The sequence below is a fragment of the Trichoderma virens genome, assembly GCF_000170995.1.
Source record: "Trichoderma virens Gv29-8 chromosome Unknown TRIVIscaffold_86, whole genome shotgun sequence".
Lineage (NCBI taxonomy): Eukaryota > Fungi > Ascomycota > Sordariomycetes > Hypocreales > Hypocreaceae > Trichoderma > Trichoderma virens.
This window is the reverse complement of record NW_014013663.1, coordinates 60459-86134: the sequence shown is the minus strand read 5'-3', so window position 1 is coordinate 86134 and position 25676 is coordinate 60459. Positions and strand designations below refer to the sequence as shown.

General features: G+C 45.8%; 13 protein-coding genes across 13 annotated transcripts; 5 read left to right on the top strand and 8 right to left on the bottom strand.

The window, feature by feature from the left end:
• Nucleotides 1-136: 136 nt before the first annotated feature.
• On the bottom strand, nt 137-542 carry TRIVIDRAFT_225604 (uncharacterized protein; the record flags this gene model as incomplete). The annotated part of the gene is made up of 2 exons (XM_014097015.1): nt 137-151; nt 219-542. The coding sequence occupies 2 exons, from the start codon at nt 540-542 to the stop codon at nt 137-139; spliced, it is 339 nt and encodes a 112-aa protein (XP_013952490.1).
• Nucleotides 543-1192: 650 nt separating this feature from the next.
• TRIVIDRAFT_68316 (uncharacterized protein) lies at nt 1193-2137 on the bottom strand (the record flags this gene model as incomplete). The annotated part of the gene is made up of 1 exon (XM_014097014.1): nt 1193-2137. The coding sequence occupies one exon, from the start codon at nt 2135-2137 to the stop codon at nt 1193-1195; it is 945 nt and encodes a 314-aa protein (XP_013952489.1).
• A 692-nt stretch (nt 2138-2829) lies between these two features.
• On the top strand, nt 2830-4464 carry TRIVIDRAFT_204450 (uncharacterized protein; the record flags this gene model as incomplete). Its single annotated transcript, XM_014097013.1, has 5 exons — nt 2830-2969; nt 3018-3076; nt 3264-3420; nt 3471-3543; nt 3595-4464. The coding sequence occupies 5 exons, from the start codon at nt 2830-2832 to the stop codon at nt 4462-4464; spliced, it is 1299 nt and encodes a 432-aa protein (XP_013952488.1).
• Nucleotides 4465-5026: 562 nt separating this feature from the next.
• Nucleotides 5027-6060, bottom strand: TRIVIDRAFT_77102 (uncharacterized protein; the record flags this gene model as incomplete). Its single annotated transcript, XM_014097012.1, has 4 exons — nt 5027-5360; nt 5417-5592; nt 5655-5750; nt 5815-6060. 4 exons carry the CDS (start codon nt 5993-5995, stop codon nt 5136-5138), a joined length of 678 nt encoding a protein of 225 aa, XP_013952487.1.
• Nucleotides 6061-8213: 2153 nt separating this feature from the next.
• Nucleotides 8214-9524, bottom strand: TRIVIDRAFT_159064 (uncharacterized protein; the record flags this gene model as incomplete). Its single annotated transcript, XM_014097011.1, has 2 exons — nt 8214-9331; nt 9395-9524. The coding sequence occupies 2 exons, from the start codon at nt 9522-9524 to the stop codon at nt 8214-8216; spliced, it is 1248 nt and encodes a 415-aa protein (XP_013952486.1).
• An 844-nt stretch (nt 9525-10368) lies between these two features.
• TRIVIDRAFT_47548 (uncharacterized protein) lies at nt 10369-11019 on the bottom strand (the record flags this gene model as incomplete). The annotated part of the gene is made up of 1 exon (XM_014097010.1): nt 10369-11019. The coding sequence occupies one exon, from the start codon at nt 11017-11019 to the stop codon at nt 10369-10371; it is 651 nt and encodes a 216-aa protein (XP_013952485.1).
• Nucleotides 11020-12095: 1076 nt separating this feature from the next.
• On the bottom strand, nt 12096-14269 carry TRIVIDRAFT_225598 (uncharacterized protein; the record flags this gene model as incomplete). Its single annotated transcript, XM_014097009.1, has 4 exons — nt 12096-12960; nt 13152-13520; nt 13577-14154; nt 14222-14269. 4 exons carry the CDS (start codon nt 14267-14269, stop codon nt 12096-12098), a joined length of 1860 nt encoding a protein of 619 aa, XP_013952484.1.
• A 387-nt stretch (nt 14270-14656) lies between these two features.
• TRIVIDRAFT_111712 (uncharacterized protein) lies at nt 14657-15854 on the top strand (the record flags this gene model as incomplete). The annotated part of the gene is made up of 2 exons (XM_014097008.1): nt 14657-14946; nt 15175-15854. 2 exons carry the CDS (start codon nt 14787-14789, stop codon nt 15693-15695), a joined length of 681 nt encoding a protein of 226 aa, XP_013952483.1.
• A 610-nt stretch (nt 15855-16464) lies between these two features.
• On the top strand, nt 16465-17875 carry TRIVIDRAFT_47640 (uncharacterized protein; the record flags this gene model as incomplete). The annotated part of the gene is made up of 5 exons (XM_014097007.1): nt 16465-16679; nt 16738-17165; nt 17220-17406; nt 17464-17584; nt 17639-17875. The coding sequence occupies 5 exons, from the start codon at nt 16465-16467 to the stop codon at nt 17873-17875; spliced, it is 1188 nt and encodes a 395-aa protein (XP_013952482.1).
• Nucleotides 17876-19298: 1423 nt separating this feature from the next.
• TRIVIDRAFT_204444 (uncharacterized protein) lies at nt 19299-20384 on the top strand (the record flags this gene model as incomplete). Its single annotated transcript, XM_014097006.1, has 1 exon — nt 19299-20384. One exon carries the CDS (start codon nt 19299-19301, stop codon nt 20382-20384), a length of 1086 nt encoding a protein of 361 aa, XP_013952481.1.
• Nucleotides 20385-20621: 237 nt separating this feature from the next.
• Nucleotides 20622-21977, bottom strand: TRIVIDRAFT_158830 (uncharacterized protein; the record flags this gene model as incomplete). Its single annotated transcript, XM_014097005.1, has 4 exons — nt 20622-20762; nt 20866-21451; nt 21521-21588; nt 21648-21977. 4 exons carry the CDS (start codon nt 21975-21977, stop codon nt 20622-20624), a joined length of 1125 nt encoding a protein of 374 aa, XP_013952480.1.
• A 91-nt stretch (nt 21978-22068) lies between these two features.
• Nucleotides 22069-22323, bottom strand: TRIVIDRAFT_47410 (uncharacterized protein; the record flags this gene model as incomplete). The annotated part of the gene is made up of 1 exon (XM_014097004.1): nt 22069-22323. A coding segment is annotated over one exon (255 nt), but the record flags the coding sequence as incomplete, so codon positions are not given.
• Nucleotides 22324-24266: 1943 nt separating this feature from the next.
• Nucleotides 24267-25564, top strand: TRIVIDRAFT_47540 (uncharacterized protein; the record flags this gene model as incomplete). Its single annotated transcript, XM_014097003.1, has 6 exons — nt 24267-24338; nt 24390-24428; nt 24484-24552; nt 24605-24864; nt 24926-25419; nt 25506-25564. The coding sequence occupies 6 exons, from the start codon at nt 24267-24269 to the stop codon at nt 25562-25564; spliced, it is 993 nt and encodes a 330-aa protein (XP_013952478.1).
• Between the last annotated feature and the right edge of the window lie 112 nt (nt 25565-25676).

Sequence of the window (25676 nt, the reverse complement as noted above, 5' to 3'; positions counted from 1 at the left end):
TCCCTATATTCCCTAGCGCATCTTGCTTGGTAGGCCCAGTATTCAGTCATCTTCTCATCAGACTCATACCAAATTAAAGTGATCTCGTTGGTTAAGACTGAATCCACATAGCATTTTCTATCGGAAGGATATTCCATTAGGTCGCGTCCGACTAGGTCATTGTTTGCGTTGAGTATTTCGTTTTTGAGAGAACACAGCCAGGGCACAACAGCGCACACGTAGTCGCCAATAGTTACCAATCCATTAGGGCCAGATCCAATAATCTCCAAGGGCGGAGGTGCATTATAGCCACCGGGGCAAGAACATGGATATGAAATATTCGAGAGTATATCTGGAGGCGTATCAGGAGGCCACTTTTCATCATCGCACTCGCAGAAGAACTCTCTGGTAAATTCCGCATAATCCGATAGGTCTCTCGCAAACACTTTGATTGATGATACCGGCGGTCTTGATATAGGCGATTTGCTGATGGGATGAATGAACCCGTCTCCAAATAGTGGACTCTGTGAGCTGTTAGGGTCTGCCTCATCGTCAAGAACCATAATTGATGTTAACGGCTGAAAAGCAGGCCATCGCAGACGACGATCGTCGAGACCAAGGTGACAATGCTCCTGGACAGGCGGCTTGCTATATAAGTAATATTCATACGAACGTAGTGGCTGATCCGAATCCATAATCACTGAATTTGGTATGAGCATTCTCGTATTTGCGTGGCGTTGTAGGTATGAGTTGGGAGGGAAAGCAAATGTAGGAAAAAACGCATAACAACGAAAATAATGCTGGGTATTACGATAGAAGAATATTTATTTACTCAATGGCATCTGCAGTGAAGCAGTGCCGGGGCCAATTTTTCTAGCAACACTTTTTTGCAAAGCATGTTAAGTTGTTGGTTGCACAGCAAACATGATTCACTTACTATTATGCCGCTAGCCGTGAGTACCAAGTTTGGATTATCACTCACTCCCCTATATAATATTGAACATTATGTATGATAAGGCAAATATCATATGCTAATCGTACGCAATAGCCCTTTGTTCAGACTAGGACAAATGTTACAATATGGTATTCCGCATATGCGAACGCCATACCGAATCAGACCTCTTTTAAGTGAAATAACCTTCAGTTAAATATTATACTATTCTTTGATACTTTTCATACCTATAATATTAAATATCTCCATGAGCGTGCATGCTTATGCTTTAGCCCAGCCAGGTGCGCCATGTGCAAGCAGCTCCATATCAGTCCACCGCCACAACTCGCCTGCTAATTTATCATCTTCCGTAAACTTTCCGCGCATATTTGCCTTTCCTATGGGCTCATAATATGCGCCGTTCTTCACGTCCCTACTAACGGTACACCAAAGCTGTGTCTTTACGCCTTCCTCGGGGGTAACGCCGATCAAGCTCACTATGGGACGGACAAAAGCCCGCATCAACAACCCTGCATCCTTCTTCCCTTTCCAGATTTCAGTCTTGACTATGCCTGGGTGCATTGACAACGAAGTTATGCCGGGGTACCGTCTCGCAAGCTCACGAGCGAACAGTACCTTTGCCAGCGTAGCTTGCGCGTACAAGACAACGCCGCCAGTGCCCTCCATGGTTGTCTTCAGTTTGTCAAAAGAGATCCCGTCGCTAGTACCCTCCAGTCGGTGGTACGAAGATGACACAGAGATAATTCTAACATCGGCATTAGGTAACGCCGCTGTCTTCAGCATTTTGGGCATCAGTAATTGCGTCAGCAAGGCATGGCCTATGTAGTTGGTTCCAAAATGCACTTCGTATCCTTCTGTTGTGAGCGAGGCCGGTACTGACGCCACACCGGCGTTTAGGTGAACAATATCAAGGCGATCAACCTCAGCATTGACTCTAGCTGCCGCCGTCTTGACCGATTCAAGTGAGGAGAGGTCTAATTCCAGGAATATAATGTTGGCAGATTGAGCCGCCGCAGAGGTTGCTCTGATGCGCTCCAGGGCTTCTTCGGCCCTAACCTGAGAGCGAGCTGCAAGATAGATCTTCTCAGGGCCGTGCTGGGCGAGCGCTGTGACAGTTGCCTCACCCAACCCCGAGTTTGCTCCGGTGACGAGACAGACTTTTCCGCTTAGTGATGGAATGTCTCGTGCCTGGCTGAACCCGACCATGATTTTATTATATCAAGCGAGTTTCCGAGATAGTTTGCTCGTAATGTGAAATAGGCATGAAGGATGGGATTTGCAACGTATTATTTGACTAAACAGGCGGCTGAACAGGTCAAAACGCTTTGATAAGCGTTGAATAATATCCAATATAGAGTCTGTTGATAGTAATTAATGTTGGAACCGAGAAATTTTAGGGAATTTAAGTTGGATAGTAGTTCATAGGAGCTACCTCGGTGGAGTTGATGTAGCCTGTTGGCTGACAAAAAATATCCCCTTTTGGCAGAATCTACGTGCCACCATCCTAGTGCACTAGATAAGATGCCTGTATGTTTTATTTCTGTTCCGCTGCAAATTTAATAGACAATTGCATAGTGGAAGGATTTCCGATTGAGGTCAGCGGACAGCGGAAAGTTGTCCACCTTCACTCCGCTCCGCAAGAAATCGAATTCCGCAACCATTTGAAAATCCTAAAAATAATTCTGCAAAATATATCCAAGATTTATTATGTATTTATGTTAGGCTCCTGGTCGTGTCTACATGCTTCCTCTGGCTGGCATTGATAAGAATGACTTTGCAAGGGTGACCAAGGTGACAAAGAGCAAAGAAGCTGTATAGTTGTAATGATAAATAATTTGCCATTAACCGAAGCGAGCCTTGATGGGGTTTGTCATAAGGAACTAAGAGAAATCTCCCCAATGTACAGATCTAGTGAGACGTTATTGAATGCTCGGTTTTCCTCTGCAATGTTCGGATGGTTATTGGGCCGGGTGCGGACTATGGGCCTTGCAGTTCCGCCAGTGCATAACTTCAAACCCATAGCTTTAGGACTATGTTTGTACGTACAGATATAACAGAAATAAGACCTATAGCTTGGATAATTTAGATACTGGCGGATTTATGACGCCATTGATTGGCGGAGAACTATTCCGGTAGATAAGGAAAGTAATATATATAGAGCTACAACTTGACAGTATATGACTGCAACATTTCCAGGATCCTTGTGATGGCAGATTGCGGCCCGGAACAAGACAAAACCTGAAGTAGTGTCCAGGAAGTTCAAAGTCGAAGCTGCAGGAGATGAATTGGTCTTTAAAACCATGAGTATTCGCTCAATTCTCATTGTATTTAGGATCCACTAGTGTTCTGGATCTGAACTCTGAAGCAGAGATCCAGGAAGTTGTAAAGTCAACGCGAGTCATCATCAACGTAATTGGACCATACCCAACAACTTGTGGGCCAGAAGTATTCGAAGTTTGTGCTGAAAATGGCACTGACTACATCGACTGGTAAAAGATCAAAAGACGTCACATATCGATATGTCCTAACATCCAACCAGCAGCGCGGATATGCCCTGGGTACAGAATATGATCAAAGAACACGACAATTCAGCTCAAATTTCAGATGCAAAAGTACGTCTTGCGTTTATCTAGGTAGCCTTCAGCAGCTAGAATTGCTTACAGTGCCAGATGATTATCACCTGTGGCTTAGACGCTGTGCCGGCTGATCTAACAACGCATCTTGCTGTGTCCCACATACGCAAAACTTTCAACATACAGACACGCGAAATCATCGTTTCACTACAGGAGATGGAAGGTACCATCGGTAGCGGCACTATTGGCTCAATGGCCTCTGTTTACACATTATACGAGCCGGGCCGCTACGCAGAGGCGACCGCGCCGTTCGCAATCTCTCCTCGCAAACCTGCAAGCGTGAAGGCGAAGACCAGCCTTTTTCCAGGTTCCAGTTTCTTTGGAATACAGAATCCAGATATTCTCAGCCGTGTAGTGAAGAATCTGGGGCAAGGGAATGAGAGAGCTATTGTGGGACGGAGCTGGGGCCTATATGCACCAGATGATCCTAACACGACCACAGACGGATATGGACCCAACTTTCACTTCTCCGTACGAATTAGACTATCCAGCACTGTGCACGATTTCATCCGCGTTCTACCCCTTATCGGTCTCAGCTTGTTCTTAAGTTTCTCCTTCTCGCGACTTTTCCTCACTAGATTTGTCTACCCAGAGGGCTACAGTTCATCCCCCAAACAGCTCAAGGGCCACCGATTCAGCCATCGGACACTGGCAGTAGCTGATACAGGTGATGAGTCAACATCAAAAAGAGTTTTAGTGGACTTCAAATTCCAAGGCGACCAGTATAAGTTTACTGGCATCGCAATGATTGAGGCGGCAGTGACACTTCTTGAGGGTGGGACAGAGGCGCATCGGAGAGGCGGCGGTGTTATGACGCCAGCGATGCTTGGAGATAATTATGCCAAAAACCTACAGCGTCCAGAGTCAGGCGTGGAAATTTTAATTAGAGTAGAGGGCTGATTATATGTAAGATGTCTAGGAGGAATAGCCAACAGAATATGCAGCGCATATTGTGATGAACCGATGTTCCGTTACCCAGAAGGCCTTCAGTTGCCGTCGTTGACATATACGCATCTCAATTTTATACTATTACGGAGTTTTTGAAGCCTTATTTTGCTAATAGCCCGCTTACAAGGTAGGAGGCTTAGAAATAACTTCGGTATGGTAGATGGACTAGTGGGGAGTAGTTGGGAACCAGCCAAAATCGGATCAATGCCACTTTGACGTAGACTAACGGGCTTCAGAAACCTGAACTGTGTGGCTCAAACTTCAGAATTTAGGAGTGTAAAATTTGGAAAGTGTTAAACTATGATAAAGAATTTGATAGGACCCCGAATTCTCCACTATCAATTGTCGTGTATGCCTGGAAATAAGCCAAATCGACATATGTGTGGGCTTTGAAGAAGATTCGAAACATACTACGCTTCTCTCTTCAATGCCCCTTGACATTGATTCTAAACAATGGTATAGAGAAGGCTTATGATATCCTCTAAACACAATACCCATAGCGCTACAACATGATAATCGCAGGAATACTCGATTAGTTCAATACTAGGTAGACGTATGAGCTAATTCTAATTGCTATCTGACCTTGGTAGCTACCAATGTAGCTCCCCAGCGCTTCTCGATTCCTAGTCATAATTGTCGTAGTAAGTAACAGTAAATCTACCGTCAGTGTTTTGGACTACACGAGCATAAAACTTGCCCTGACCCTCGCCACTGCTAAAGTCAATAGTAGCACCGTCTCTAGCAATGGAGCCATAGTCAACAATTTCACCGGCAACCTGTTGGCTTTCGGAGATGAAGAACTTCATCTTTGGGGTAATCTGAACATTCATATTGTTCAGTGGGGCAATCTGGTTTTCCAAATTAGCAGGAGATCCGCGACCTTGGGTTGAGCAGATCCGCATACTGAAGCAACTGGGGCAACCTGTCCACGGTTGTTGACCTTTGCAAGTCCGACAAGGTAGGTGTTGTTAGGAACGGTAAAGTCGGTACCAGTCTTGATCTCATATGCACCAGGGATGGCACTTGGGGTGATTTCGGTAATAGTGGGGAAGCTTTGAATGATCTTTTTGTCAAAAGTGCCTATTTGGGAAGGCCGTTAGTTTGAAGGCCATGTTTGAGATCTTCAGCACATTATTACTTACTTCCAGGAGTGTTAGTTGTACCAAGACGAGCTAACAGGCTCATGCCACTGGTGACTACAACGCCTGGCGCTGGTGTCGTAGGCACAGTTCCGACCCCTATCAAGTTGATCATTAGCCCTTAAAAAAATTTATAAATTAGTTCGCAGTTTTTCTTTCTTACAAGCATAAAAGTCCGCTCCGGTGCGGACTTCAAAGTTTCCATGATAAGGGACGAATGACGTGTACCATACATTCATCCAAGGTTGTTGGCCCCCAGTGAACTCCGGAGGATCCATGAAGACTGCATAGTTAGTGTGCTCACCGCGTTGATTTTCAACAGAGATGGTATAGCTGGTAGACATTTTATGGGAGTGATAGTGTGATCGAGGTACTTTGTATGAAGAATTGGATTGATTATTTGCTTGTTTGCTCTGTGTGTAGAAAGCGCGATGAGAAGAGGAGGGTGGGAGATGTGTTTTTTATAGTGAAAATGGTCGCCCCTTTTAATCGTGGCAGACAATGATATTCTAGCACGACTATGTTTTCCACCGAAAAGGTACCCAACATCTGAACATAACAATTTCGAGACGTGCTAAGAGTGCCCAGCTGAACTAGGATCCAGCTTCCTTCTGATTTGTCTCTGCCTCTCCCTCTCCCCTTGCTCCTTGCTCTTTTCGCCACACTTCTCCACACATCTTTACATGCAAGCCTCTTTGCAACAATAGGGCCTAGAATCTGAGATGGGGCTGAAAGTCAGTTACGTGTTACGAAGACCAAAGAGGAGAACTAAGTGCAAAGACGTCCGTACATACAGGTATTTTGAAGCTTCCCCACTTAGGCATTGCATACTACCCCCGCAACCACAAGTGATCATCAAGGCCGAGACCCATGTGAAGCAATGTGTCAACATAAACGAAGCATCCAAAATCCTTGGCGCTATCTCGGTAATACATGTTCTAAGTGCTTGTATGATGCTATTCCATGCACTTGTCTCACCGGTGGACGGCTCCAGCCATTAAGAAAGACGATGTGCCGGGGGAGTCTACTAATGCGATTTTATAACACATTTGGAGCTAATGATCAGGTACAAGGTACGTGCAGCCGGTGAATGCAGAGGAACGTAAAGCTCCATGCACCTCAGCCGTGTCCCCGCGGTGGCCAATGCGATATGTGATCGGCCGTGACAGAAGCATCGAGTATTCGCATTGTCACATTCACGAAGAGCTTCATTATTTGAGAATCTAACGAGTCACTCTGTAAACGCTCATTCTCTCTACAACTATCTTCTTTCATGAGCCGAAAGTTGCCGACAAGATGTTATGCGATGTTTTCCAACAAGTACTGCTCAGCAAAGGAAACTTTTTGTCAAACTAAATGAATTCTATATTGTAAACTTATGCTGTGCAAAGGTAGCATATCTCTGGTGCTTCGTAGCCCAACGGATCTATTCTCAGAGGGTGGACGGCATCGAGATGAAGCAATAGCGTCGATGGGCCATCAGCTGCTTCCCCACTCTAAGGTGCGCTGCAACCATGCTGCTTTGTCAATGCAGAGGCAAAGGGTCTCTTCTATTCGTAGACTATCTAGATGGTATCCGAGCCTAGTCCCATCAATCGGAGATCTTTACCAGCTGGGTTTTTTTCGCTTGAAGCTAGTCAAAAAACCACGCGCCTCTAGATGTCAATACTATTGGCAGGTTGTGACGGGACTGCATCTGAACTATTCCGTGTCTCATGCGGATGCACTTCCTAGCACTTAACCCCCTTGCATGACCTAGCATTGTGTTGTGTTGGCTATGTAGGGGCGCGTAAATGGGCTTCTGCACTAATACGTGGCATTCAAATTCGCCATTGGAATATACTATCTGCATTCCCCTTACATCGTGTAGGCCAACGTAGTTCGGCAATTCAGCAGGGCGAAGATGGGTCTTTCCAACAGCATTTGCACAGGACATTGCGATATCCGATTGAGCTTAGATGTACACGTAGGTGTCTTGGAATTATTGGGACTAAGCGAGCCGTGTCGCCTAAAGAAAGAATAAAGTGTTACCGGATTGCGGAAGTAACAATTAGGTATACAGGTTTGCACAGCGAGCGCCACAAGGCGCCAAAATTCAGGCCGCTCCTCGAGGCATCTCATCTGGCCCATAGTGCTATTAAAAGGGATTATTTCCCATGATGGAAAAGGTATTAAAATTAGTTTGGCAAGTGACACGTTGTCCCGCAGAAGAGGGGTAAATAAAATGGAGAATTGAGTGCAAGAAATGAACAAGTTGGGTAACGGAATGAAACACGAAAAATAGGAGCTATTGATAAAATGAATATGGACATAGGGGCCTGGTTTTATTGCGATTTTATGCTGTCAAATGTAACATCAATATATTCTAGCTCCACTCCATGAGCGCAATGCTGTAGATGTGTCTCTTTGCGATGTGGGAGTAGATGCTTCAAGAATTGTGATGAAACCAATGGGAGAAAAGAATCATGGAAAATCAAAACAAAAATAACACGTTGAAAGCCATCAATGTGCTTTTTTTCTTTCTGGAAATATGAGATAATATAGTAGGCCACGATAAAACCCTTAAGATAGATTGAGCCGCTCCTGTAGAATCTCCACATACTTCTCCAGCTTTTCCGCACCAAGCTGTTTAACCTCGTCGAGTAACATCCACCAACCTGATCGGGGCTGGAAAGTGTCGGGCGCCACTTCACTCCCACTCGTAGTTGCTGTCATACCTACAGAGCCTGCTATGATGGTAGTTTCATATTCAAGCATTGTCGATGCATCCAGAACTTTGACGGGTACTTGAACCACAGACTGTGGCACACTTTTTGCTCTGATGATCGGGAAGATGACATCATCAATGACGAGCCTCTTCCTGTCTTCATCTCCCTCCCCGTCGAATGAAGATAATTTTATATATTCATCTGAATATTGATTGATCATTCTGCCTTCCTCGTTCCAGAAGCAGAATGCCGTGATCCATCCAGATAACGTGTCCAGTCCCCGGCCTGAAGCCTCTGCACCAGTTCTATGGACTGCCTTCATCCAGAACTCTTTTGTAGCTTCGTCATCTGGGTGATCAAACGTTTCAATCATTTTCTCGACCACTTTGACGAGTAATTTGCTCCATTCCGCAGGTTCATCGCCAAATGTCGCAAGTCTAGGTAGTCTCTCAGAAAGCTTCACCCAGTCATCTCTCTCCCCGAGAAGTGTGACGCTTGGAAATCCACAACCGCACAACATAATGTATTCAAAATATGCCTTTGTAGTTGCCATCATAACCATTGCCGCGACGCTTATATCGTTATCGGTTGTTGTGGAAAAGTCTGGAAGGATCCAACTTTTAAGATCTGGGACCCGCACATTTTCCTGGATTAATCCGGCAAAAAGCTTTGCAGCGTATGCAATATCCAGATTTTCCATGGTCTGTGGAGTTAAGTCGACAACGAGTTCCTTCTTGTCATCATGTTCAACAAAGAATTTTCGCATCTCTTCGGCATGGCCATTGATGTAGAAGCTGAGTTGGACCGTAATAGCCAACCATATGTCATCAGGACGGAGGACGAGATGAAGGTCTTGTTGAAACGCTTGAATAATTCCATTGACAAAACCATTTCCATAAGGCACCACAGCCAGCCCATCGTTGTTATCAATATCCGCAAAGGAATGATGCAGTACATGGCGTGATTCTGGGCCTGCTGGCTTGTTTGTTTCTATATCGGATTCCTCTGCGTCTATGTTCGGTATATATGTCCAACCTTTGGAGGCGCTCCGGAGCAGGTGGACCGATGAATCAGCCACCTCATCTCTGTTCGAACCGACGACCTCAGGGTTTGGTCTGGTTACCACGTTGGCATTGGATATGATTCTAAGGCTGCCTGATTTCATTTCAGATTTGGTAGATTGAAGAAATAAATGGCGAAATGGCAAGTTTTTGGTAAATATCGGGCTCGCAATTATTGCAACCAAGGCGCAAACGAGGATAAACCTCCAGCTGGAACGAACGCTTTCACGACTCATTTCGATACAGAGGTGAGAACTATGCGTAATTTTGACAAGTTCTCTTCAAGCAAGAGTTGCAATTTTCTCAATTTAAGTTTGAGAGAAAGGCCAGCTGGCCGATTTCTCTACTGTTCTGTATTCGTGTCAACAACTCGATAGCCTAACCGTTGTAATCAAAAGACCTTGCACGCCAAGCTTCCGCACTTGAAGCATATCAACGGATACATGAATACAACTCCGAACCAATCAAAATCGCTCATCCAATCCATGTTGAACTAGTCTAGGAGAGCTTAAGTGTAACTCTAAATGCTGATGGGTGGTACTCCGCCCAGTGCAAATCAAGGGGATGAACTTGGTCGAGTTTTCAGACAAGTTCCAAGCTACTGGATGGTGGCAACTTTGGCGTCTCTTGGCTCTGTTAAGTGCTTTGGCTCGGCTTTCGCCATGTTACGCAGTTAAATGCACAATCAATGGAATCTTCTTGTTTTTTATTTGCGACCCCATAAGATAGAGAATTGAAATTTTTTTAAATTGATTTGGGTTCTATGGATACTCTCCGTAAATCTATAAATCTCGTGATATTGTTTCTATAGCCGCACTCCTCTATTCCAAGAAATCACCCCACTCTATTTGTGTTGTATTACAACTTCGCTAATTCCAAAAGTCACTTTCCCCTGGATTACGATTTGGTTCTGAGGGGAAAAAAAGGTACAAATCAAGTCCGAGATATTTAAGCGCTGGCCGCGATCTGGGCCTTGTGGACTGCGACAATCTCAGCCTCTTCCTTGAGCGTCTTGAGGGCAGCGGGGCGAGCCTCAAGGCGAGTCTTCCAGGCGGCGATGTTCTCGAGGTTAGACAGGTCGACACCGGAGCGGGAATTCCAGAAAGTGCCCCAGACATAGGCGTCGGCAACAGTGAGGCTGTCGCCGAATAGGTAGGGGGTCTTAGCCAGACGGTCGTCAAGGAGCTTGTATGCCTTCTGGAGCTTGTTGGAGTGGAATTCGATTCCCTCAGGGGTCATGAGCTTGCGCATAAGAGGAATGTGCTTCTGAGCAATCTCAGTGGCCAGCTGGACGAGGAACTGGTCGTACTTGACACGCTCCAGGGTGCCAGCGGCGGGGATCAAGCCAGCCTCAGGCTTCTGGTCAGCGAAGTAAGAGCAGATGACGATGGTCTCGGAGATGACGTCCTTGGTCTCGTTTTCCAGCTTCAGGGCAGGGACGTAGAGCAGAGGGTTGACAGCAGCAAAGTTCTCGCCGCTGGATGTGGTCCTGCCGAACACATCAAAGTGAACCAGTTCGTGCTCAATGCCAAGCTCGTTTGCGACCAACTGAGCGGCGCGAGAGCATGTGTCGTCGGCGATATAGAGAGTAGGGGCCATTGCAAAGAGAGTAGTTGGTAAGTCTGAGAGTGGACTTGAAAGTTGGTATATATTTGTTTGAAGGGAATTGAGCTATTGATTTAATTGAGAGTGATGCTATTTGAATTGAATGCTACATCTCAGATCAAGCAGAGCACTTATATACTTGTTGTTGCCCATTGTTGAGCACCGAGTTGAACACCGAGTTGAGACCCGAGTTGCACACAGCGGCTTCGGCGTTTCGCTCATACTACCAACATACTTACACCCATTATAAAATTGTCAAGGCGCACGGCAACTATTTGCACCAAAGCGGGGAGCCCGGCCAGTTAAAAGACGATAGCCAGCGGGGTGATACTGTGCTAGACACGGCCCCAGTTGCTGAGCTGTCAGCTAGTAAAGCTAGGAAGAAAATGCGATGGCTGAGGGGCTTTTTTGGCTGCGATTTTCAGCAATGCGTGTCGCAAATGGTTGCGACAGTTTCGCAGTGGATTGCTGCGGTTGAGGGAATTCCGCAAGCAAAAGAGGAGAGGATAAGAAATTGCATTGAGAGCGGCGGACCCTCGCTCTTATATATCCTTAAATTCATTATACGCGCGTAGCCGGGCCTTTCACCTTGATTATGAAAACAATGCATGGCGCGATGCAACTTAACTTGCATGTTGTTAATGGTCGATAGTGTCATAGAAGAAGTTTAGGTAGAGAGCCGAGATTGCGGGTTTTCGGCACTGGATACTACACTGCTCTGGGGAACTTTTGAACAAATCTTGTTACTGTTTGTTGCGACAAGATTTCAATCCCAGTGTCGCCTAAATCACTACAACAGGTAGTGTGTCAACAGCAGCCAAGAGCCGCCAAAGGGGGAGTGCTACACCCCATGTATATGAGATATGACAAGAATAGAATTATATTGACGCATCCGGAATAGGCTTGCCATTACATTGATAGGATTACTTTTATCATATCTAGGATATAAAATAAACGCTGAGGAAAGACAATCGTAGCACGGCTAGCAACAAGATCCCCACATCAAAATTGTACGCCGTTACTCCAAATACCCTGTCATACAAAGCACAGAGAACCTGCTCACTAAACCTTCAACCAGTCCGAGCGTTCCTGTTCCACCCTTGGTGAAGCCTGCTTATATGGCCTGCCGTTGGCCATCCTGTGTCGGCCTCAACATCTTGTAGGAGCTGTGCAACAGCTGTCCGTAGTCGAGGCTCCACTAAGCATTGCCCTGCTAAGAAGAGCGGCTGAACTGAGTGAATCCGAGCGGCAGGACCTGGCCGCGCAGCCGCAATTCCGCATATCTTAATACAGTGGTCCTCTATATCCGTCAATATCTCTCGGTAGTAAAGTAACATAGCTTGGGGGTTTGATTGGTCGGTCGGCTTAGCTAGGAGTAAAAGAATGCGAGCAAAGTGATAGTAGGACAGAGTAGCTGCGGATACCGCCGATGGGAAGAGTATTTCGTCGAATACTGGCTCCACTAGGCCTTGTGAAAGTGTTAGATGACTAGAAAGCTTGTAATAGGAATAAGGTTCGAAGTGCAGATCGAGTTGGGCGTGCCATCGATCCAGGGCGTCCCAGAGATAGTCCCAGCTGCTATTGCGGTCCACATCCTTGGTCCCCCGATCACCATGGCTAGGGGCAGCGGTAAACTTGTCAATAATTTGGGCTATCAACATGAATAACTGCACCCAGGGTGCCTTAGTGATGGATGGAGGCTCATCGAGACTGAAGCCATCGTCGGAGCCCCCCGCCCGATTATACAGAGTTTCACAATCTAGTAGTGGTTTCCGTTTTTGATCATATGAGTTTAACAGATCGTGGGGCATGCAGTGCCAGTAGCTAGCCAAAGCTACAGGGTTGCCGTGAAATTTAAAGGGTGCAAATATCGGTTGTGATATTGAACCATCGTTAGGGTGTCTTATTAGCTGGCTCTTTATCTCTCGGATCCGCCTAAGTCGATGTTAGACTCGCTAGCTGCTTCCCAAGAGTGGGAAAATATATAGAGCGGCAATCTTTCATGTAGCGTGAACAATATGGAAAATATCGAGATGGTAATGACCACTTTTGTGGAATGCACGTGTCAAATGAAATCAAGATGGCAACTCTTGTAATCTACTGGAAGACGTAAAGCAGGTACTTACGTATAAAATTCATCATAATTTGAGTCAATCATTTCATAAACGGTCAAGATGGCATTACTTGCCATCGCAACATCCGTCAGGATCGAACTAGCTTCAGCACTGTAAAGCGGGGACGGGTGCTGCGAGTTTGTAGCTGCTTGGTGGTAATAGTTGGCAGCTTTGAATGCCCAGTCAACATTGCCTGCGCTAGGATAAAGCTCTGTCAGGGCCAAGGTACTCATCGGGCCGCAATTGGTGGCTCGGAAGCCGCCCACATTGCTCAGATGCTTAGCAGCGAGCGCGGCTATCGCGTATTTTACTATGGGATGAGTCCCAATAAGGCGAGGGACACAAGTCTGGAAGAAGCATTTGTCTCCAAATATGTCTAGCCTAATATTGCCTATTAGAGAGTTTGATGCGGTCAGCGGCAAGGGGCGGGGACATACCACGGAGCCAAGTTATCCGTATAGTGTCGGAGGAGGAAGACGATCTCCTGCTCGCTCTCAAGCATGAACTCCGAGGCTAGAGCAGCAAGCCCCATCTCAAACTCGCCAGTTGATCCAGAAGACATCAATTCCGGGGATGCCTCAGAAGGGGGTATAGGAGCTCCGAAGTGAGCGGGCTGCAGGCCAGCAACGCCTGCGTCGTTGACATTGTTATCGCCGAGATCGAAATTTAATTCGACCTGAAGCGGCATAGACGAGTCCAGGCTCTGCAGGGTGGTTTCAGAAGCTTTAGGGAAATCCAACGGGGGGATGTCCAATGGTTCTAGCCTTTGGCCAGTTGACGCCGTGTTGTTGCGACGGATCTCTATGACAGCATCTTCACTCATCTCGGTGACTTTCACAGCCAGACCAGCAGATGCCTTTGCAGTATGCGTCTTGGCGTCTCGGATGGACTGCCTCTTCTGTCGCTTGCGAGGCAGCTTGGCGCCATTGTTGATGAATTTCCAGTCCTCAGGGTATCCCGGACACTCGTGCTTAGCAGACACACACTGCTTGCAGCTGGGCCTTGTCGCATCACACTGATGCCATCAGTTAGGGCCATCGTCGCAAAGCAAACAATAGGGGAGACGCCAGAAATCGACGTACCTTGATGTGCCGCTGCCTACACCGTTGACACGCTGATCCGGGGGACATTGCCGTTCGCAGTCAATGGTTACTGGTGCATATAGCAGTCAATCTACATGTATATGCCCCTCTCTCAGCTAGCAACGGCGGCCGTGCGTGGTGTTGGTGGCGGCCGGTGGAGGATGTTACCCATTGAGGTAACAAATCAAGCTCAGGATATGTACGGAATCAAGAGTTTGCGAGCCGTAACAGCTTTATCCATGCCACACAAGGACAGAAGAGGGAAATGCTCAAATTGGGTTTGATGAAGCTCTTTCACTCACTCTGAGCTGAGCGGCCTAATGTCGGTAGGATGACGTTGCTGCTTTTGGCTAAACAATCCGTCTTATGCCTGTTTAGGCAAATCTCCCCAACGCGGAATCTCACGGTTCTCTTGCCTCCACATCCATTTTTGAGTGATGCCTGCTGGGTCATGTTGAGTCTGGCCTGTCAATCCTCCGTGCTGTTTGCTGCAGATTGATTCATGTACGGGTCCTGAATCTCGCTATCGTATCTGATCCATTTTGCTTCTTCTCAGAGAGGCGCCATGGCAGAATCTCCTAACTCACAAGCCAAAAGACGGCGAACGTCCACCGCTGAGAGCAGCAGATATCCCGTCATCGCCGGGTACAGAATCTCTACCTATGCTGCGCCGGGGACTGTTTTGACCATGAATGAGCAGAAAATTATATACCACGCGTGGAAGAGTGAGTATTACTACATTTCTATTTTATTCTACTTTTACTTCCTCCACTGCGAGCGAATGCCAATGCAGAATTTCTTTGGTCACAATCTCCTTAATTTGTAATGTTTGTCCTCACGACTTTGTCCCCATTTAGAGCAGTTGAGCTTGCATCATCTACACCCTAACGACGGTCGTTATTCGCATATTTAAAAGAGGGAGAAAAAAAAACTTAGTATCTAATGCTTCATAGAGAGCGGATCACCACACAATCCGTTATGCTATACCTGTCGCAAGCCTGGCAGCATGTTGCATTGCGATACATGCTGCCGGTCGTATCACCAAAATTGTGTTGTCCCGAAGGTGCCAGAGAGGCAGAAGGAATTCTACTGCGATGCCTGCACGAAGAGGGGATGGAATGTTCAGCCACCATCATTTGAAGACAAGAAACCAAGCAATATTCATCACAAACCTGCCCATGAACTCGTCCAAAAATACACAGCCGAATCCGAGGAGCCTAAGCCAAATCTAGAGGCTCGCAGAAGCATCAGGTTGAAGAAAGATATGACTAAGTCTGACGATACTGAAAGTTCATCTTCCCAGCTAGCGTCAGGCAAATTATCAGAGGAAGATACGAGCGCCAGTGGACAGGGAGACGTAATTCATTCTCTTCAGAGCCTACGAGAGAGGGTCATCATTCTCGAGAAGGAAAACGAAGCATTACGTCTTAGCTCACGGATGAAAAATCCGAGGAAGCGCGAGTATAACTCGTAGCGGACAATTTAGGAGAATCGATTATGCCAGCCTCCCTCTCTATCTGTATGGAGGGTTTGTAAGTTATGACTGGAGTTAAGGGTGATGATTTATCTTTTGTTTAATAGCGGGCTGCTGTATACGGAATAATTGCTTGAAATTAATATTATACTGCCACATAAACATGCTCAATATGTGTCATATCTATTTCACCGTCAAATCTTCTCCTCAGTGAAGCTAATATTCGTAATAGTATCACTGCATGCCCCCCAAATCACCAGAATATCAGGCAGCTGATAATGATCTTTGTTCTCCAGACTAGTTCAATGGTATTTCAGGCCTTTTATACAATGCCCTAGTCTGGAGTCTACCTTTCTTGGGAAGTTTGCATTTCAATACAAGAATGACGTCAGGCGATCCCTTTCATAAAAAACTGTTCGGAATGGTCTCCCGGAGGCGGATGGTATTTCCGTATTTGGCATAATGACAGTTAGGTGAGACGCCACGATAGGCATACCGGGGAATGGAATCAAGGTTTCGGGGTAGCTTTGAGATGGAGAGAATGTCCCTTTTGTGAAGCTCTATGCAAGAGAAGAAACTCAATTAACATTGTAACAAGTTTTGAGATATAAGAAAATAGATACAAGATGAAAACTATAAGATAGCCTGGACTCTCCACCATCTGAGGATTCTATCAGACATCAATTCCAATCACCAATCAATACAACCTCAAGCCAACAACAAAGAACATATTTCTGAGACTATACACCAAGCTACAAAGCTAATAAAAATGGCTTCTTTTGCAATCCTCCCTGCCAATAGAAAGTCCACTCCAGCTCCCTTTACTGTGTCAGTACCAGAGCAACAGCTTAGCGACTTCAAAACTCTATTAAAGCTATCCAAAATTGGACCAAAGACATACGAAAATGAAATGACAGACGGCCAATTCGGTATTAGCCGAGACTGGCTAGTCCAAGCCAAAGTAGAATGGGAGAAATGGGACTGGTAAGCTCACATACAACTCCTGCGGATTGTTTCATGGCTGACACAGTATACTATGTAGGCGCAAATGTGAGGATCGCATCAACAGCTTCCCCAACTTCACTCTCCCTATCAAGGAGGGCGGAGATGTTTTCAACATCCATTTCATGGCACTGTTCTCTCAAAAGCCCGATGCAATCCCACTTTTGTGCTTGCACGGCTGGCCAGGTAACTTTTTGGAATTCTATTCCATTTTGGAGATCCTGACCCAGCGCTACACCCCAGAGACGCTGCCGTACCACGTCATTGTTCCTTCTCTGCCTGGCTATGCTTTTTCCTCGCCCCCACCGCTCGCACGAGATTTTCAACTTCAGAACATTGCCAGCATTATGAACACATTGATGATTGAGCTGGGATTCGGCAATGGGTACGCAGTTCAAGGAGGAGATATTGGCAGCAAAGTTTCGCGTGTTATGGCTGCAACTTTTGACACAGTCAAGGCCGTTCATAGTAGGCCATAAACTAGAGCACGTTAAGGAGATACGATGCTAACTTCTGATTCAGTAAACTTTTGCATCATGCCCGAGCCAGAGGGTATCAAAGATAGTCAGATTAGTGATGTTGAGAAGGAGGGACTGAAGCGAGCCGATACCTTCTTGAAACTCGGTTCTTCATATGCTCTTCAACATGCAACCAAACCTAGCACTATTGGTCTTGTACTTGCTTCAAACCCGATTGCGCTTCTTGCATGGTATGTAACTCATTGACAATCTATTTCAAGATGCAAGGCAGCTAATAGATTTATTAGGATTGGTGAAAAGTTTCTTGCCTGGACCGATGAGGATCCGCCACTTGACGAGATTCTTGCTTCAGTTACCCTGTACTGGTTGACGGAGACATTCCCACGATCCATCTACCCGTATCGACAGGTAAATAGATTCCGCTTTGAAGACTTATTGAGCAGCTTCTGACCGATTTGATAGCTATTTACACCCGGCGTGATTGGAGCTCACGAGAAGCCTGAGTGGTATATCAAAAAGCATTTCGGATACTCTTTCTTCCCGAAGGAACTTGCCCCAATCCCTCAAGCTTGGGCTGAAACGACTGGAACTCTTGAGTTCTATCGCCAGCATGAGAGTGGTGGTCATTTTGCCGCTATGGAGAAGCCAGAAGTTTTGCTTGCTGACGTAGAGGACTTTCTTCAACAAGTATGGAAGTAGTGAATGCAAGATGAGCTAATATTAGGCTTCATAGCCCGACTATAATGCCAATTAGACTGGATTCGTTGGCTTTATAAGGTTACTGGTGGGGGTCCTTGCTTGGATATGAATCACTGTTTAGCAGCATGTATGTAAAAGTTGACTTTAGTTAATTGGACAGGGAAATTTCGCTGTTGCATAAGTTATGGTTCACTGAACAAATAAGTTGGGTCTAAGCATCAAGATGGTCAGACTATCTCGGTAGTATTCGCTAGTATTTCCGGAGTTTCCGTCTCTTGAACTATGCATTTCAATCCATTTGACGCATATGCCATCAATTAATACACACTTTTCGTCATTTTTCCGCAATAGTCTTTTATGAGGCCTCCGAAGGCATCGAAAAGGTCTAGCACGATTTTATACTTGGATAGCTTTTATACGTGCCATATCCAATTTAGCCAGAGCTACTTAGTGAGGGCATTGAAGGCCATATCTTTGGATACAGAACTTTTCGGAATCAGGGGCTGCAATACAAGTCTATGTATCGATAGTATGTTCGCCAGCCCTTGAAAATAGAATCTCAGGATATATCTCGCTCTAAAATGTTATTGCTTTGTCCAAAAGCAATCTCTTATGTTTAAACTGTATCAAGCCCAGTGCAGCGTCATGAATTATACATTACATGAAAGAAGCTTCCAGAATCTAATGAAGAGTAATCTTGGTGTTATGGTCTGCGGCTAGGAATGTTCAGAGGTATACCCAGAGGATTGCGACGACATATACAGCTAACGATTAGTGAACTACGTTCAAAAAAAACAGCCTGAAGAAGTAGCTCTTCGTTCGGGTAGGTACATGTACCAGTCGAAACCAGATAATACTGAGGCATCTACGTGTTCATATTTCGTCCATAATTACTAAACACCTTGAAGGATGGCCAAGGATGAAATCGTACTTGGCTTTTTCACGACAAAGAAAGGGGTCATCGAGATGTTGATCAGTAATATCTAAATGCTGATCAGTAATACAAAAAATGCCGATCGCGACTTAGTCATCCACAACGGTCTCAAAAGCAGATTTTCTGTAGCATAGATGCCACGTAAACGGCGTCTCAGACAAATGATAATGCATATGACTAGTCTGCTTACACAAAATTACCATTGACAGTTAGCGCTTTGAGCAAATCTAGTTCTCATTGAAACTACATAGGCTGTATCAGGTTAGTTGTGTATGCCTTGGTATGGATGCAGCCACCAGGAGATGGATAAGTGCCAGTTAAGATGCCGTTTCTGCTTGATAAGCCTATAAACAATTATTGGTAAAAATGGAACAGACATACATCTAGTTTATATATAAATACACCATTTCACGAGAGACTGCCATCAACATTCCACACTCATCCACACAGTACTTCCATTTTCTACGCCATATTCTTCTAAAGCTCACAATGGCCTCGCAACATGTCTCCAAAATCTTCATGATTGGTGGCACAGGAGTTCAAGGGGTTCCTATCGTCAAAGCACTTGTGAGCGACAAGAAATATCACGTTCGAATTCTAACTCGGAATCCTTCGTCTCGCCGCGCCAATGAGCTTCTCGCCCTCGGCAATGTGGAGTTACTCCAAGGCACACTCGAAAATGAACAAACTCTTCGTGACGGCTTTCGCGGCTGCGATGGAGCTTTTGTCAACATCGACGGCTTTAATACGGGCGAGAAAGCCGAGATGTACTGGGCCATTCGCACGTATGAGATTGCTATCGAAGAAGGCATCAAATTCTTCGTCTATGGCCACATCCCCTATGTACTCAAAGCGGGAGGCTACGACTCCAAGTTTCGAGTCGGACATATGAACGGGAAAGGGAGAATTGGAGAATGGATTCTCTTCCAGAATATCGACAACAAAGATAGAATGGGCGCGAGTCTTTTTGCTGTTGGTCCATATATCGATATGACCATTGGTTCTTACACGCCCATGACACCCACCATCGAGAATGATACTCTCAAATGGCGTGTTCCACAAGGCAATGGTCCAATACCGCTAGGTTCTCTCGAGGATTGTGGTCACTATGTCCGCTGGCAATTCGATAACCCTGAGCGTGCCAACGGCCTGAACCTCGTAACTGCGATAGAACATATCAGTTTCAAAGACCTGGCCACTGCATTTGAGAATGCTACAGGCCATCAAGCACAATACGTTGATGTATCACTGGATGTGTACTGGACTAATGGAGCCTTGTCGGTCATTGGAAACCGCCCAGTGGGCTCTAACACTGATCCAAACGATCCGAGTAGTATGACTGTGAAACAAAACTTTTCTGGGTTTTGGAATGCTTTTAAGCATGACCTCTTCAAGATAGACTATGCTCTTCTAGATGAGATTCATCCAAACAGAATCAAAAGCGCAGAAGACTGGTTCCGTCAGCAAGACAAGATATTGCAGAGCTCTGGGAAAGGGGGCCTCTGGGATAGAGTTCAACCCGAGAACATCTACCCAGTTCTAAAGCGTGTTGAAGATGGCGAAGTAAAGATCTAGGACATTACTGATAGTACATGTATTGATATTACTTCATTAAATTATGTCTCATGACTGGCTGCCTGTCTCTATCCTAAAGACCATTCATATATACTGACCCCCTGCAAACAATGAACCCGTGATATCTATTTCTTAGGCAAGACTGAATTATTCCTATAGAGGTTTTGTCATAGTAGCAATTGCTGTTATTCAACATGGCCACAAGCTAACGCCGTCGAATTTCGCACCACCGACTTCTTACGCCACTTCCAAGGCTTGGCTCTTCTTCTTCTTCCATTGTTCAAAATCTGGTGCCATGAATATTTTACCATCTATAACTTTCCTTATCGTGCCAATAGCGACAATGATCCATAGCAGCGTTACTATGACCGACGCAATCTAGTTGATAAATCGTTAGTACCTGTTTTACATTTTTTACAACGAGGAGTCGAGGCAACAAGATGCCAAATAGAAATAATTACAATGGAAAGATGTAACTTACTGTCCCCAAGACATTGAAGAATCTTGATGGCATTTCCTGTCCAATCGCAATTGTTGCCCCAGCCCAGACGCCGGGTGGGAAAGTAAATCCCCACCAACCAATGTTGAAGGGAAACTTGCGCCGGCTAATGCTGGCCAGAGCAAAGAAGATCCATGCCAGGCCGTTTGCCCACATAATAAAGCCAATTATCCAGCCTGTCACGTACAGTATTTCTCCAGAGTGGGTGCCCATCTTCCCAAGGGTGCCGGTTTTAGGAAAAATTTCTGCTGAGACTTTTCCCAGCTGCATGATGGCGTATCCGCCTTGACCTAGAGGTGCAACGGGCAAAAACATGGAGACAATGGCCTCGGGGGGTGGCAGATTATGCATTGAAAGCCGCTGGTAAAAGATTACCATGCAGGTGAGGGACAGAGGCATTGCGGTACCCCAGAGGAAGTATGACGTTATGAGAGTCCATAGAGCATGCTGTTCGTTTTCCAACACCTCGGCAACAATTGCACCGATTGCAGACGCGACAATAGCTGAAGCAATAGGAAGAAGCCAAGTTGCAGAAAGCGCCGCCAACTTGATATCGTGAGTATTCATACTGTCAATGCCATTAGAATAACGAACTTCATACCAGCCTTGTAAAGAGTTTATAATGGGCGTCGCTTACATGACGAATGGTATCGCGTAAGTTATTATGATCGATATAGCAGCGTCAATCCACCACAATGTCCATGCCTGTTAAGAAAAGTTGATTAGCAATGAAGTCTTGTGATGGTTTTGTCACTGGGACTAACTAGAGTAATCGCCCAGCTACCCCATGCGGGGACACAGACTAAAACAATCATTTCAACAATTGTAGAGAGAGCAATTGGAAATGCTCCCAAAAGGAGAGGTACGGCGGGGTGCCTGATCATGGTCATGAAAAGCCCCGGGTATATCAAGTATCGAAGAGCGGATATAAAGGTAAAGAGAACAAATAGCGCAAGGTTGAGAACAAAGAAGATGATGGAGATATAATGTAGCCAGGCGCCATTGTATGGAAGATTATGAAGGAGGATCGAAACAATTCCAGTACCCATGTTGATCGTAAACCATCTGTAAGTTTTATCAGAGGCTTTCCCCATAGAACACCACAGCTCGGGAGGTTCAATCTTAACTCGCCCTTAAAATGACCAGCCAAGACACAAGGGGAGAGGAAAGATGCGATGAGCAGACTTACGCTGGAGTGAATGCGCGAACAACGATCCAAATATTCTTCTCGCGATTTTGCAACGGAGGCAGATTGATCTCTATTTTTTCCGTTTCGCTTTGGGGAGCATTAGCTGTAGGATTTATGGCGATTCCGTTCTGTGGTGATGATAGAGTTGTCGAGGAGGCGGTGACGCCTTCTGTGACGTGTCCTGGGTCAGGTAGAATGCTTGTTCTATTAACAGCAGAGGATGCCCTCCTCACAGTGGTGTCCATGGTGGTATCTCTTCCGAGATAAAGGACCGTCTCGAAAGTAGCGGTAGGATGAGGTGAACGATGGAATGCTGTGCCAAAAGGTATCAAGATTTTACTGACATAGACTTACAGGTCCCCAATATATAAATACCCATGTAGTATTAGGACTGCTTATTATATCGTTGGCTACCGGCAGGGCGCTGTTCCTGACTAAGTGGAACAGCGGCTCACCAATTCTCAGCCCTGTTTGCTCACCTTAAACAGGAAACTATAGATTTTGCTATACTAGAAGACATTTTGCGCTCCACAGTAGGCCAAGGAATGCCATACTTCGTATAAGAAAAATTACGCCTGAGTATCTGAGAGCCAATGAGGAGTATTTGCTGAGTCACCGGATCAAACACCGAGTAGATCAATCCCCGGCCCGGCCGCTTCGGCTCCGCCGGCCGCTGCCGACTACTGCGTATGAAGAAATGTTCTCCGCAAAAAGGATCTCCGGCCAGAAGCCTTCTCAGTAGACAAAAGCGTGTGCTATTGCCTTTGTATTCCCGCCCGCTCAGCTTGCGGCACTCTTCTTTGCCACCTTAATTAGTCAGATGGTTGGTTGAGTTGTTAACTAGGACAGTACAAGAACACCAAACCCCGCGGTGTTTGGATCGGCCATTGCGAAACACCCGACGACCCATAGATATGCTGGCATTAGTCCCAGCTCGGTCGTGAATATTACGCAGATACATTTCATGATTGGTGCAAAACGGCAACGACCTGTTGGAGAGCAAGGTTTTTTTTTGTCTCCTCCCTGCCAATTGATCCATCACTACACCATGTCCCAAGTAAAAAGAGTAGGGAAGAAGATGCCACTGCCCCCGGCAAAGGTGGCATGTCTGCATTGGTACATGCATTAACCCTTCTCCTCTTGAGATTGTTTCTAATAGGCCACAGTCGCGCATCGAGAACACGTTGTGATGGTGAACAACCATGCCACAACGTAAGCTATATAACAATACTCACAGCAACGTTTCCAGTATTGATTTGGTTTCTAATATGGCTTCTCTTATTTTAGTGTAAGATTAGAGATCGGGATTGCTCTTATGTTCCTAGTAAAAGGGGCGGCTCACGAAAGAGGCCCGTTCAGAGAAAACACGTCAACGAGAGCGAGGCGTCGAGATCTCCTTCAGCCCAGCGTCTGTCATCCCCGCCTGTTGATAACTTTTTCGAATGGTAACTAATCCACCCCAGCAGTACTCACTCTTGAGAGTATCGAACACCTCATTTTCCCAGGTGCCGGCCTGAAACGCCCCGAAGCCATTGAAGAGCAGCAGCAATTATATGCGAAAAGCGAAACACTCTCAACAACGGAAACGATCGTTGACCATTGTGCGAGGGTATATGATAGCGAACAAGCGATGTGAGTGAGACTGCCCAATAGGCTCCAGTGATGATTTTGCCTTTGATTTGGGCTGACAAAGAAAAGATTGAACGCATATTACATATTTATCCACCAGTATTTTCCGATACTCCCTCCACTGAAATCTCGCCCAATTCTCGATTGTCCTATCCAATGGCCTCTTGCGGCTGCAGAAAAACAAATCTCACATCAATCAATCTCCCCCCTCAGTCTTGCGCTCTCTGCCATACTTGCTCTTATTCCTTTACCACAGGAGACAAACTGTACCTCTGGTGCATGTGTCTCGTTTCGAAAAGCTCTAGCTCAAAAATTTGCTCAGGCAGCCCTTCAACGTATCGACGCAGATTCGGAATTCCTTGACTTTATCTCGGATCACCATGTAGGCTCCATGACCGCAGTTGGGAAGCTATCAATAACGCGTGATCCATTGCATCCACAAACGCCGGTGGAGCTGGAGAGTATCTTAGCACTGCTTGTATTGAGCAACTATGAACACACAGAGCGTGCCAATTTACTCAAGATGACGGCTCGAGCAAGCCAAGCATTGATAATAGCAAAAAATATGTCTCTCCACCGCATGGGTCTTGAAAACGACGCGTTTTCAGAAGCTAAGAGAAGAACCTGGTGGATGACGGTTTGTAATTCCTACATCTAGATAAATATCAAAACGCTAACAGACGAGTAGTATTTCTGTGCTCATATTTGCTCAGTGGTTCGACAAAGTGTCAGTGTTGTAAACAATTACACCTTTGAACTAGGCCGGTTTTTAACTTCGATAGGCCTGTTTAAACGTGGATGATGACAGCCAATTCACAACTCCGTACCCACGGTTAGAATCTGATCCAGAGGTAAATTTTTGTATTAGCACTTATACACCGCAAACTAACCTTGAGGTCTCAGGCATGGTTGATTTTCCTCGAAGCCCTGCGAATCGGCGTCGCAAGTGTCAAGTTCACTTCCAGCTATAGTGAACATCTACATTCGCATGCAGATATGTCCAGTATTTTCGAGCAGATGAAAATACTCGATAAGTGGGTAGTTCAGGTCTCCGCACGGGCAGAAAACTATGTTCCTGTCTCAAGTTCAATGGAACTTGAACCTGCCTACGAGTCTACGACGGCAGAAGTAATGCGACGACTTGCGCGGATCAGATTATCCAGGTACTTTTAACTCTTACCTCCAAATTTATGTAGAACTTGAACTTATTCCCAAATACTACAGCACAAGAATTCGTCTTCATCGATTGCAAGCCTTCTCGGACACTCCACTCTTCAGCGAGAATCATTGCGATCTCACGACCCCGAATACTCTCAATGCTTCTGCCAGTACTGCCAGCGATACGGGAGCAAGTATGGCCGCTTATTCCATGCTCCAGTCGCCTCCTTTCACATACGATCAGTCGACCGAAATTTGCGTAGCATCTGCTCTAACAATTGCAAGGCAGTTACAAAGATTGCCTATTCCCAGAATATCTGGTGGAGTGATCAGCCCTCGAGCGATGCCGACTTGTACATGTTGCGCAATGCAAGCCAGTTACGTCTTGCTAATGCAATTCTATAAAGTTCATGCCACACCCCATGCCCCACGAATATCAGCAGGCGACTTGTCCGTGGATACAGAGCGCCTCATTGACGAGCTCCGGCATGGGTTGGAGGATATCATCGCGACAATGAACAATTTTGCCACTTCTTTTGAAGCTATTGCCGGAATGCGAGGTTCGTATATCTGTTTATTTGCTAAACTTACATGTTTGCTTTCGTCTTGAGTACACTGAATGCTGACAGCGTCGCTGCTTAATTAGACGAGATTGAGATTGCTTTTCACATTGCTTTTCCGTATATGGCAACAGTCCCAAAGTAAGCTGAGGAGATCTGGGGCTTGATCCTTTCTCAATGAGAAAGACACCATTCATCGACTTCAATTCTACTAGTATCTCACCCTTCATCTTATATTCACTAGTAACTGAAAGTGG